The following is a 12,977-nucleotide window of genomic DNA, read 5'->3' on the forward strand; positions in this document are numbered from 1 at the left end:
ACTGTTTTACATGAGGTGTGATCTGTTGACTTTACCTTGCGAGCTTTAATTTTTGTTGTGAAATTGAATGTTAAAAATAGAAAAGGAAACTTTTAAGCATTCTTTTGTGGTTTGGTTTGGTGTGGGTTTTTTTGCTAGCGAATCCAGAACAAGTCTTTTTTGGCATACCATCGTAGCACCTAAGGAATTCAGAGTTCAGCTTCTTCATTCTCCTCCCTTCTCTTTACAGATGTGTGTTTTTGGATTATTCCTGAATGATTTACCTCTGCCAGCACCTACTAGCAATGACTTAGTGAGGAGGGGAGCTCAGAGGTGTCGTGGAGAACCTCTGTGCTCACAGAACAGGAATCACTGCCCCTGTCCCCCTTGGCCCCACAGGTGTACCTGACGGCCAGCACAGTGTATGGCCTGGAGGGGCAGCTGACCAGCCTGGAGGATGCAGCACGGCAAATCAGCAGCGTGACAGCAGAATCGGAGCTGGCTGAGCTGGAGGACCAGGTGGCCACTGCAGCTGCCCAGGTGCATCATGCAGAGCTGCAGGTGAGGACGGCTGCTCCTCGCCACTCGCTGCTTCATGCCTCCTTCCCTCCCTTCCACCTGCACACGCTTCTTTGCAACATTCTCTTGTACTGCAGCAAACTCTCGGTCCAAGGATACATGACTGCATCACAGGAGCTGAGCAAAGCACAGCTGAGACGTGTCGCTCAGCACAGCCAGATGTACTGTATTTGTTTCTTCCCCCAGCTTGTTTTCAGACAGGAGTGCAGCAGTGTGTTGCTGTAGTACTGTCCCTGCTCCTTGCTCCCATAGAGATCGTGTGGTGTGCTGTCATGCATGTGGCTGTTGTCTGACTGCAAATGCAGCCTTGGCTAGTTCTAATCAACAGATTGTAGAGCACTCTATAAAGAAGCCAGGGTGGATCTACCTGAAAAGGCCAAGGGCAGAGCTCAGCATTTGCAAGTCTGTCTTGGGATTTGACTGCTGAGCCGTGCACAGCCCAGCAAAAGGCAGAGGCTCCTGTACTATGTGGTCTAGTGTCTCTGTAGCGGGTTCCAGGAAGTCTGAGACTGCAAGAAACTTCAAGGCCTGATCAGAATACTGAACAAGATAAGGCTGCCATGCTGCATGGGGACAGTGCACACATGAGTAGCAGTGTGCTGCAGTGCTTCCTGACTGGGCTGTGCCACATGATGGCCTCAGCAGGGCATTGCCTGTTTATTTTGCTCCGTGGAAGTGTGCTCAAAGCCCTCAGTTTGATACCTTCCAGACGTCAGAAGTGCAGTGCTGAAATAAATAGATGGCAAATTGGCAGTGGCCTCATTGGCCATGGTCGGTAATTTCTGCTACGCACCTTAATGGAAGTGAGAAGAGAGGAGGGGAGAGGCCTGAGTGACGAGGGCAGGATGACAAAAAGATAGCATGCAATTGGACTGAAGGCCCTCTGCAGAACAAACGCCTCAGGTGTTGTAAATCAGGAATCAGATTAACGTGCAGCTGACAGCTCACTTCTCTGACACTCATCAGCCTACTTTCCCCCTACATTTGCTTCCCTGGCCTGTTGTTTCTCCCAGCAACTTCTTTTCCATTGAATGCTTTTTCATGGTGATACTTGCATTTATGCATGTTTGTGTGTTTTTAGCATGGATATTACTTACAACAAATTTTCAAGATCAAACGTTTGCATTTTGTGACAGAGGATGTACTTTGTGTGTGCTTGAAATTAATTTTGAATTATGAAATGTGTCCCAAGCAGTAGTTATTTGAATGTAGCCTTTGAAAAACACAGCTTGAATGAACCTGGGAGTATAGCTAGCAGTAACTGGGAGATGGCAGACAGGGGATTCTCTTCTTTCTTTTTTTCCTCAAAAGGAGCAAAATGCTTTTTCCTTGGAGTCACACAGTAGGTTGGATTGCTCTTTCCCTTCATCTTAATTAACCCCCTTTTGACATCAGGACTAAAGTATACAGGAAAGCAAAGTGTCAGAGTTGCTGAAGAGCTCAGCCATCTGTTTGTATTCTTTGATTAAAGAAGATGTGACTGGGGGGAGGGATATATTTTAGTGGTGGCATCCATAGTAATTTTCAAACTTCTTTTTCCCCCTCCCCATCTGTCTGTCTGTCTCTCTCTCTCTTATTTTCTTTGAAGATTTCAGATATTGAGAGCAGAATATCAGCTCTCACTGTTGCAGGCTTGAACGTGGCTCCATGTGTTCACCTGACAAGGAAACGGGATCAAAAGCAAACAAACCAGGTGCCAGAACATTATGTAGTATTCAAAAATACATTGGGGAAATCTTGCCTCGTTTTCCATAATGGAGTTGAGTAATGCATTTGTGTTGTTTTCAGATGCATACTATTGACACCTCAAGACAGCAGAGGAGGAAACTTCCAGCTCCACCAATAAAAGGTGCACTGAAGTTGTTACCTATGCTATGTTTGTAGACGCTCCTTAGAAGTTTCAGTGTAATGTACAATTCAACAAAGTAGGGGTGAGATTAAGTTATAAAATGAACAGAGAAAACCTAGATGTGTCCACCCTCTTCATTTGCCATTGCACTTGTAAAAACAAAATACATATTCAGTACATAAAACATCACCACTCCCTCTTTCAGCAGATGGTATGAGAGTAGCAAATTAGCAGGAGCAGAAGCAAAAGGCTGGGAAAAGCAAATGAAGCATGCTGAATTCATGTCTTGCAGAAGTTAGGCTGCTGCCAAGCAAACAAGGTTAGGCTGTGAGGGGCAGGCAGTCATAGGGCTAATTGCCACTAGCCACTTGCCACCCTTCACAGCCTACAGCTGCTTTCTTAATGACTGTGCCTACCAAGTTCAGTCCATGTTACCAGGCTCAGAGATGTGGCTAGTATGCTAGAGTATGGCTGTGAATTAGTTTCGTAAAATACAGTGCTCTTTTCTTCCATGTTTCCTTCATCTCTGACAGTTTTACATCCTGCTTTACTCTTGTGTAATTCCAATATTTGACATGGCCTCAAACTTTAGTAAACTTCCAGTTTCACAGCATGCTGTTTCCCATTTAAATTAAATCCATGTTTTGTCCTAGGGGAAGTTTTTGTCTTATTTGCCCTAGGGGAAGATTTCTCCCTCCAGCAGCTGTGACTCTTCAGGAGCATTGCTACCTTGGCTGCAGTCTGTTAAGTGAAAAATCTCCATGTTTGTATTTTTCCCAGGTGAAAAAATAGATGGGTCTCCAATTACCACTGTCAGAACATTTAACAGAAACTTCATGCTTCAAGGATCTCTAACACAAAGAACTAAAGAGAGGAAAAGCACTGCCAAGGACTTAATGGTAAAATCAACACAAATGTTTTTAAAGCTGCTTATGAAGTGGGTTATATAGAGAGATGCCAGTGTAGGCAGATGTATTTCAACATCTTCACAAAACTTCTCTTAATAGTGTGAAGAAAAATAATACATTGCTCTAAACGAATGTGTCCATTATAGTGGAAGCTGTCTGACTATATACCACCAGCACATAGCAGCTGTTTGCTCCTGAATGTTAGCCTGTAGGAATGCATGCCAGCTGTCAGGTAATTAGTTAGGTGCTATCCTTATTTAAAGTAAAGAAATAAAGTTGTGTCCTGCAGTTCAGGCCCTCCCAACACCAACTGCACAGTGCAGTTCTACAGGTGAGGGGTCATCCTGAATTGCACTGATTTATGAGAAATGTTCAAAGGTAGCCTAAGTGAAATTTGAGGAGTAGGCAGGCAGGCTGGGTGTTGGCAAGGCAGGATTTGAACAAATAGGTTTCACTGCAGAACTATCAGTCGTCGTTGATCTTTCATCAAGGAAAAAAATGTTAACTGTGCCTAAGCAGTTTGCCATTAGATAAGTGGAAGAGAAATGAGGAAGTGAGAAGGACCAGGCTCCCTTGGGCAGGCTTGTTTTGTGTTTGGCTGATGTTTTCTCTCTTCCTTGTCCCTCTCTATTCCAGGAACCTGCTATAGGATCTGCTGTGATGTACTAAACTTTGACTTGTCTACTGCCAATAACACACTGCCTAAGGCTGTACACTAGAGTGCCTTTACTTAACAGCCATTGTGTATGTCCAGCTGAAAATGGACCCTCAAGAACCCACAATGCCTCAGTTATAGGGCTTTGTTTGGATACCTCACTGAGAAAGCTGTCCAAGTCTTCAGCATTGTGGTCTGCTAAAGGAAACTCTGCCTTAAAGTTCTCACAAGACTCTGGAAGGGACGCTGAGTTTCAAAAGCAAGGCTCCACATTTTAAGATGCACTTTTTCTCCCCATTGATTGTACTAAAGTATGTCGTCTTTAAACTGCAGTATGTTTTTGTACACTCAGTCAATCACAATTACAGGCCAATATTTCATACCGAAAGAGTGAACAAAGCAGACCTGTGATCCACATTTGCTGGCCTCTTACATATGTAGGCATCTGTCTTGTCGAGCAATAAGAACAACTCTGTGCAGTGTATGCTGCTTTTAGCTGCTTGGTGAGAGTGGAGGATCTGTGTATCTAACTGCTCCCCCGGAGCCAGTGGAAGTTTTGACAAGGCAGGTGGGAGGAGATGCGATGTGCAAAGACTTCTCTGTTCGCTCAGAGTACCTTTGACAGAGTTCTAGCTCCAGGGCTCTGTGTTCTGCTGTCGGAGATGGGGGGGAGCATGGATGTCATGATGAGCCATGAATTGGTGGTACGCAGCACATGTGGACCAGATGTCTGCTGGGTTACAGTCCTGGCATCTGGGCACATCTGAGTACTGTTGTGAAACCACCACCTTTGTCTGTCTCGTTCTTCTTGGTATCATTGTCCGCTTGGTGATGTCCAACCACTCTGTAGTTCAGAATCTGTTCTGACCAAGTCTTTAAGATTGGAGAAAGAAAGTAGAAGCGCTGTGGGTGAGATCTCTGCTGACTGACTGTTGGCTGTGAGGTGGCTGCAACCTGTACGAGATTCCCTTCTGCCACTTGCTGTCTTTTCTGAGGAGGAGATGAATGTAGCCCAGATGTCTTTTCCTTTACCCATCTGTAACCAATTTGGTGTAGTACCTAGGGCCTGTCACTGGTGCTCACTACAATTGGACCACTCTGAATTGGACTGTGAGTCACCAGATGTCTTCTTTCCTTTCCTGAGACCCCAGAAATTTGCACCAAACCCTGGAAAGCCTTTGAACAGATGCCCATGAGGGAAGATGCTGCTTACAAGGTGTCCCTCTCACCCTTTCTGGGAAGGGCCGTGCCAATTTGCAGTGCTTTTTGTTCTGGGGTGTACAAAGGAATTTGTTAGAGAAGGTAAGTGTGAGGCCGGTGAATCTTTTGTATGCCACACAATGCAGTGCAAGTATATGCAGATGTATGCACACATATGCAGACTGGGCAGATGGGAGGCATGCTGTGAAGGAGGACAGGAACTGCTAAGATCCCCCACAGCATGAAGGGTCAGAGGACACCTCCCTGAAGTGAGATGTCTCTGTCCTTTGCTGGTACCTACAGAGCAAAACCTAACGCTCGGAGTATAGCAGGGCCTAGGAGGCAGGGGAGGCTGGTAAGGAAGGGCTGGATGGGAAGGCTGGGAAAACAGCTCCAGTCACGTATCCACCTTCAGTATTTGAAGCTGAGCCCGTCAGCTTGCTGCTGTCCAGCCGTACGTAGGGACATGTCACAATATCTACAGCCATCTTCCTACCTTGGAGGCAGAAGTGTTGCTCCATCTCTCCAATGAATTTCCATCTGCCGAAATGTGGCTCGATGTGTTTGTTCTGGGTGAAATTACACCTTCTCTTACTCTCACACAATACCAGTTCTCTGGAACTGGTTTGCACAGATGTGAGGGCAGAATTTGGCCCGCTCTGTTTAATATATAAGTATATATATAACAATAGACTTTATTTATATATGCAATCCATAAAGGAGATTAAACAGAGTAGGATGCCTAGGAATTTTCTGTTATGCAGTCTCCTCCTCCTCCCTTGACTGTTCTCGTGTATGTATACAACACATTCCCAGGTTCTGGTTAACGCAGGTATGTGTGTTATGAGATGTCATTACTGGTGGTTGGTCTACATATTCGTCTAATAATAATAACCAATATTGTGTATGATGCAGAAATGACTAATTTTAATAGAATAACTCTTTGGCTTTTGTTCTGTTAGCGTGATTTAAACAAGCCAACAAAGTTTGGAATAGGTTGTTTTCTTTAAGAGGCATGAAAAACAACTATTATCGTGTTACAATGTTAAAATATTCAGTCTTCTTTGACAGAGAAATGTGTACTGTGTAGGCATTGCAAAAAAAAAAAAAAAGAAAAAAAGAAAAAAAATCCCACCTGCTACATGGCATTTGAATTTTTACAACTGTTTATTGTGCCAAATATGTGCAAAGATATAATTTACTGTTTTAAAAAAATCATAAAAGCATACGTTATAGCACACAAAGGATTATTTTGTCATCAAGTGATTTCAATCTTTAGTGTTAATATTTATATTTAGATTGATTTTTATAAATGAAAATATTTTAACAGGTAAAATGAAGGCGATATGATCAATTTGATTGAGTCTGAGTGGATATTAAGCTTGCCTTGTTGTTGTTATCTGCATACTCACCAAGAATTATTGTCAAGAGAAATTATAAAAGAGTAAAAACAATTTATGAAAAAAATGCCTTTCCAAGGACTTGATTCATAAAGAAAACACAAAAGCTCTCCTCTGTAGTGTGGATCTGTGTGCCCTTTGGTCAGGAAACACTCTGCCCACACTGCTGCATCACAAACAACCATTCTCAGTTAAATGGGCAACTCAAAGTCCTCTTGCTCAGCTGAAGGGAGAAATAACCCCTACCACCTCCAGGTCAGGTCATTTTCCAGGGAGGTGGAGCATCCGTACCTTACTGACAGACCACTCACAAGCAGAAACAAGAGTTGAATTATCTGCTATAATTAATGCAATCTTTATTAAATTTTAGTAGTGATTCTAACAAAGCACAACTAGGAATGCGAGTTCATTCTAGTTTGTCATCTGCAGTATGACTCAGTAACCATCATTCATTATCTGAATTGTAAACTATCTTTTCTGGATGCGTGCAGTGGATTAAACTGCATTTGAGTAGTCTTGCTGCAAGTAGTTATCAAGATTAAACATACTGCAAATAATGCTTCTTCTAAAATGAGTATAACGTGAGTTAATTACTCTGGCAAACAGGAGTACTGAGCCACAACACAAGGCGTACCGATGTGGTCTAACGTTGCCATTCGTACATTGTGATGCTCAGAGAGCTTCGTCATATCATGTACTTAAAAACAACAACATGGTTTTAAAGGCAGTCAGACAGTTTAGGCTCTTATCTCTTTTTATATCAGTGCACCCTACCTGCAGTAGGCACAGAACTACTCTGAAGAGTTTAATTAGCCAATTTCCTTAGAATCATAGAATACTTTAGGTTGGAAGGGACCTCGAGGACCATCAAGTTCCAATCCCCCTGCCACAGGCGGGTTGCCAGCTGTTAGGTCAAGTACTACATCAGATTGCCCAGCGCCCCATCCAACCTGGCCTTGAACACCTCCAGTGACGGGGCATCCGCAACCTCTCTGGACAATCTGTTCCAGTACCTCACCACTCTCTCAGTACAAAACTTCCCTACCGACATCTAATCTAAATCTCCCCTCCTTTAGTTTTAAACCATTCCCCCTTCTCCTATCACTTCCTACCCATGTAAAAAGTTGGTTTCCCTCATGTTTATAAACGCCCTTTAAATATTGGAAGGTCACAATGAGTTCTCCCCACAGCCTTCTCTTTTCCAGGCTGAGCAAGCCCAGTTCTTTCAGCCTGTCTTCATAGGAGAGATGCTGCAGTCCTTGGATCATCTTCATGGCCCTGCTCTGGACCCTCTCGAAAGCCCCACATCCTTCCTGTGTTGGGGGCCTCAGACCTGGATGCAGTATTCCAGAGGGGGCCTCACCAGAGCTGAGTAGAGGGGAACAATCACCTCCCTTGTCCTGCTGGCCACCCCTCTTCTGATGGAACCCAGGACACCATTGGCCTTCTGGGGTGCACGTGCACCTTGCTGGCTCGTGTTAAATTATTCATTAGCCAGGACCCCTAAGTCTTTCTCAGGAGGGCTACTCTCAAGGACTTCTCCTCTCAATTTGAGTACACACCTGGGATTACCTTGACCCAAGTGCAAAACCTTGCACTTATTAATTATTTTTTAATTTTCTGTCCTTCCTCAGGGACAAGATAGTTATCTTTGACAGAGGCTCCTTTTTGTTCACTGATATATTTTCAGCAGCACAGCAAGAATGATAAAAGGCCAGAGTGTATTTCAGGGCTGCATTCCCACAAGTGAATGTTAACAGTCTGCATAAAAGCTTCAGATTTCATGTCATTAATGCAGGTACATTAAAAAGTAACGAGAGCCTTTTTTCTTTCATCCAACCATTGCTTTTTATTTTTACATACCAACAGCCACTGACTTTAAAATGTGACAGGAGGATTTCATGGTACACTAACACTGCTGAGTTTAAATCCCAGCACAGGAGCTCTTTGGATTTTGGGTAAGAGTAACGTTACAGTGTGCAGCATCATCACAGCTCAGAGAAGGGAACGGTGGTGATTAAAGAGAGAAGAAACACTTTTTAAAGCTATGGTTACACTTAGTGCTGGCGTCAACGCATTGCCTTTCACCTCTACCCTCAATGTGTTTCTTCTTGAAGGAATTTGCCGCAGCAGAGAGAGGAGCAGCATGGGATTGCCAGGCAAAAGCAGAGCCCTGAGGTGCAGGCAGGGGCAAGTGGGAGAGCAGAGGTTAGGTCACCGCCTCGGGACACAGCCATCACCAGTCACTGTCCTCTGCATCCAACACTTCCTGCTTCCACAAGGCGTTCAGGAGGAAATCCAGGCGCCTGCTCACAGGCCTTAAGCTTCCACGGCCACCTCTCAGCTGCCTCTTCCCAAACCGGCCAATGGGTCGAACGCCACGTCCCACGTACCAAAAGGGATCAATCTCAGGGCCTGGAATTCAAAGAGCTGGGTTGATATTTTTTTTTCTATGGAATGCACTCATAGTTGGCCTTATAGCCTAGTTTAGTTCTACAGCAGGTGTGGAGAAGATATAATACTAATGTACAGCGTCAGTGAAAATGAACAAACACTGGAGGTGACACCAAATCATTCCAAAGACCCCAAAGGGGTGTCAGGAACAGGACTTCAAATGCGTAATGAAGTATGAGAGTCACACAAAAGTCTCACACAGGGCAGCAGGATTTTCCCCTGTGAGTTTTGCTGCTTGAACTCAGAAAACCAAACAAAGGATCCACTTTTGTTTCTCCACACAGTGTTTAACATCCCGCTGCCTGCCAAATCCCAAGTCATTTCTTTATTTTGACTCAAGGACCTAAAAACCAAGACTGCCTACATCTCCAGTTCTCTCTGTAAGGAGAGGGATGTCCCCCTGTGAGCCTGTGGCCTTACTTCCCACACGCACCTCTTGCTCACTGCACTTTCAACCATGAGCCGTTGCTCCCTGGGGGGAAGGTGAGATTTGACAATACAAATTTTCCCAAAAATACTTTGGTTTGTATGTTAGCTTTTGCTTGAGACATACAGTGCTCTCCTTCATTCAGGTTGGTTCTTCACAGTATTTCTGAACAAGCATGCTTCAGATACTTGTATTTTGACTTTCAGACAATTTGATGTTGGAGGCTGTGGATGCCCCATCCTTGGAGGCATTCAAGGCCAGGCTGGATGTGGCTCTGGGCAGCCTGGTCTGCTGGTTGGTGACCTGCACATAGCAGGGGGTTGAAACTAGGTGAGCATTGTGGTCCTTTTCAACCCAGGCCATTCTATGATTCTATGATGTTTCCAGACACAAATTAGGATCTCTGTTAAGCACATTTAAGCAACTGGTGCTTCCTTTATTACTTCTTAAAAGTAAATGTTAATTGTCAAAGATCTATGGAACATAGCTGAAAATAAGCTGTTTAAATAGTCAATATAAACTGCCTTGCATTTTGTCAGTCTTTTGTACATCACTGTGTTCTCAGGTATTTATCAATAATTGCAGTATTTCCCTTGACAAATTCAGGGCTATAAGGCAGAGATTAAGATCTGTATATGCTCTTAAAAGTGTAAGAGCTTTACACTGCTTTACCATAGAAACACCTGCAAGGATTTGCAGTTGAACTCTGCCTGGCAGCCTGACCCTGATCCCTTGTAACCAAGGGCCACAGGATCACCATCACATTGCATCAGGTGAGAGTCATACTTACTTCTGTTGTCTATTTGATGTTTAAAAGGTCTGCTCTGTCTCGAAGCAAAGCTGAGCGATACCAAGAGCACCAGCACGTAGATGGTGACCAGCTTTAAGTGCTTTGGTGACCACGGGGGGTGCGATGCCCACAGGATCAGATGCCACATGGTGGAGCGGTGGTAGGAAGGCTGTGAGGAGGAAAGTGGACATAGCTCTCAAGGTGAAGGAAGATGTCAGTTGTGACTGCACGTTCCTATCAGGGCCATTTCATGACTCAGTGCTGACACTGGGGATGTCCTGAGTATTTCTGTTTAAAGACTGCTGTGAACCATCTACTGAGTGAAGACGTGCAGCTTGAGCTTTCCCTCAACATCCATGAAAGCCCATGGCACAGCTTCACAGGGCATAGAATCCCAGCCCTGAGGCTGCCACTGACCGTCCTCATGGCCTTTCATATGTGGGCACTGGACATCAGTATGTTCTAGCCACTATCTCCATCATTGTATGGGGCTGCTGAATCACGGCCTGAGCCTCTGATTGACCACCTGAGGCGAGCACTGAGTCAGCCACAGGAGCACAGGTGAAGGCCATTCAGCTGTGCTGCCAGAAGTGGTGGAGCCTGGCTGCACCTCTCCTAGACCCAGTTAAGAGCTGACTGCCAGTGGGGAAGGGCCTCTTCTGGAGATCCACTCCACTGGAGTTTTACAGCAAGCCCAGGATAGGGTGAGTGTCCTTCTTTCCTACTCCAATATAATAACTATATTAACCTGGATATACAATATCCTCTGTATATTCATTGACTGCACAATCACCCTTTCCCCACCTGTGACATACCTTTCACATTTATATTTTAAACAATCTCTTTACATCTAAATACATTAGAAAATCGTCTTGAAAGGAAATTATTTTCCTATGTCAGCTTTCGCAGGTAGCAGGCAAAAGTATGATTTCAGTTTTGTTTCCACTGTTAGTTCTTCCAGTCCTGTAAATGCATTTAGATGCAACAGCCAGAAGGTGCTGGGTTGGGAAAACAGCATGTAGGAGGTGCCTGATCCTGGCCTCTACTTACCACTACACCCTGTATGTGTGACATTTTGGTCAAGCTTCATCACGTTTCTCCCATTTGTAATGCTAAGAGCCTACCTTGTGCAAAATCTAACTGTATTTGACAGTCTGGAGCCTCTGGCAGTAGAAGTAAGGGGAAGCCTTGCTTGCTTAAGTGTCACTTAAGAGATGTACAAGTACAGAGCAACAGGAAATACTCTTGGCTATGCCCACACTGAAGCTGCTCCCTGTGTGAGGGTGGGATTTTCCCCTTTTCTGCCTCAGCACTGTTATGCTCAAATCTTAGCTCATTTTCAGTGTGGGCAGAGCAGGAATGGAAAAACTCTTGATACAAGTTGTTCCCAAGCATGTTGCAAGGGCAACAAAAGAAAAAAGACAGAATCTGACAATGTCTTTTATTGCAATACAAAGTCAAAAGCTCTTCTACTGTTCAGTGCCGGTGTATTTTTTCCCCCACTCTAGCAGTTACTTAGCAGGCAGCTTAGAGAAAAGCGATTTTAACCAGTAATTTTAACAGAACTGTGAGTTGATTTTTTTTACACTGAATATTGCAGAGGCAACTGGCACAGAATGTTCTTTACGTGTAAAACAACATGGGATGCATTCTGTGCACCAATTCCAGCTGGTGTATGTCGCAGTGAGACAAAAATGAAGGTGCTTAAGGAATCTCTCCCGTGTGCTTACACAGCTGCAGACGGGTTTTCTGGATTACTTGCTGTCTGGTTTTATGTACAGCTTTTCTGGGAACTTACTGGTGGCAAATGGCAAAAATAAAAGGAAGAGCTTTTAGCACACAGTTTTTCCTAAGCAGTGCTGTGTCTCAGCATCCAACATCTGGTCCTCTGCCTGAATCAGCCAGTGGGGGCACTTCCCAGACTGCCGCAGTGTGTTAAATGTTCTGTTTGCCCCCTGACCTGGCTAGGGTTTCAGTGAAGCACGTGGCTCTCCTCTGAGTAACTTGCAGTGCCCAAATAATCAGGGGGCCCGGCATCTCCAGTTCTCCCTAATTCTTCCACCTTCTAATTTTTCTACCTCTGCTTATATGGGGAGAAACTGAGGCAGAGGTGATGCCACCAACTTGACCCCAAATGATGCCAAGCAACTCTAACCCCAGCTCCACCTTTCTCTAGGCACAAAAGAGAAGTACAAATCCCTGTTTACCTACTCACAGGTCTTTGTGTTGGCCCTGTGATCTCCTCAGGTCTGGATTTTCCTAATCCCACAGCCTACCAGCCTTCTTCCAAAGGGAAAACTGTAAAAACAAGACAATGTGGTCTCCTTGCCTGCTCCTCATCTCCAACTGTTAAATGATCGCCAAAAAGCTTTAAAAATGAACCAGTTTCAACCAAACATGACACAAAAGTTTCAGGAATGGTTTTGCTCCTGGAGCAAAGCACGAAGTTGGCACTTCTGCCAATCCAGTCAACTTGCCACTTCTCCTCGGTCCCTGTGCAGAGCCTTTACACTTTGGCTGAGCACTATTGATGAGAGCAGTCTGGCAACTTCGAGCAGCATCAGAGGAGAGAGTTACAGCATATTCAAGTCACTGGTAAAGTTACAGTGAAGCACTCATTTCTATTTCCAGCTAAGCCCACAAGGAAGTCACTAAACCTAGGTCCCATTTCTGGCCTTGAGTCCCAGCCCCAAGCAGTGTGGGGGCAGCCTGGCCCTCCCAGCCCTCCTGCTGGGC

The 12,977-nt window shown here is 44.7% G+C and overlaps 1 protein-coding gene across 1 annotated transcript in view; it reads left to right on the top strand.

Annotated features, from left to right (window-relative positions):
• Positions 1-3,984, top strand: part of MYRIP (myosin VIIA and Rab interacting protein) — a gene marked incomplete at both ends in the record, with an annotated part of 176,174 nt that extends 172,190 nt beyond the window's left edge. Inside the window, 5 exons of the mRNA XM_079538701.1 lie at positions 379-540; positions 2,147-2,251; positions 2,347-2,407; positions 3,188-3,306; positions 3,952-3,984. Coding sequence (XP_079394827.1) covers positions 379-540; positions 2,147-2,251; positions 2,347-2,407; positions 3,188-3,306; positions 3,952-3,984 — 480 coding nt within the window. The remainder of the gene's footprint in view (positions 1-378; positions 541-2,146; positions 2,252-2,346; positions 2,408-3,187; positions 3,307-3,951) is intronic.
• Between the last annotated feature and the right edge of the window lie 8,993 nt (positions 3,985-12,977).

Source organism: Tetrao urogallus, assembly GCF_951394365.1.
Source record: "Tetrao urogallus genome assembly, chromosome: 7".
NCBI classification, from domain to species: domain Eukaryota; kingdom Metazoa; phylum Chordata; class Aves; order Galliformes; family Phasianidae; genus Tetrao; species Tetrao urogallus.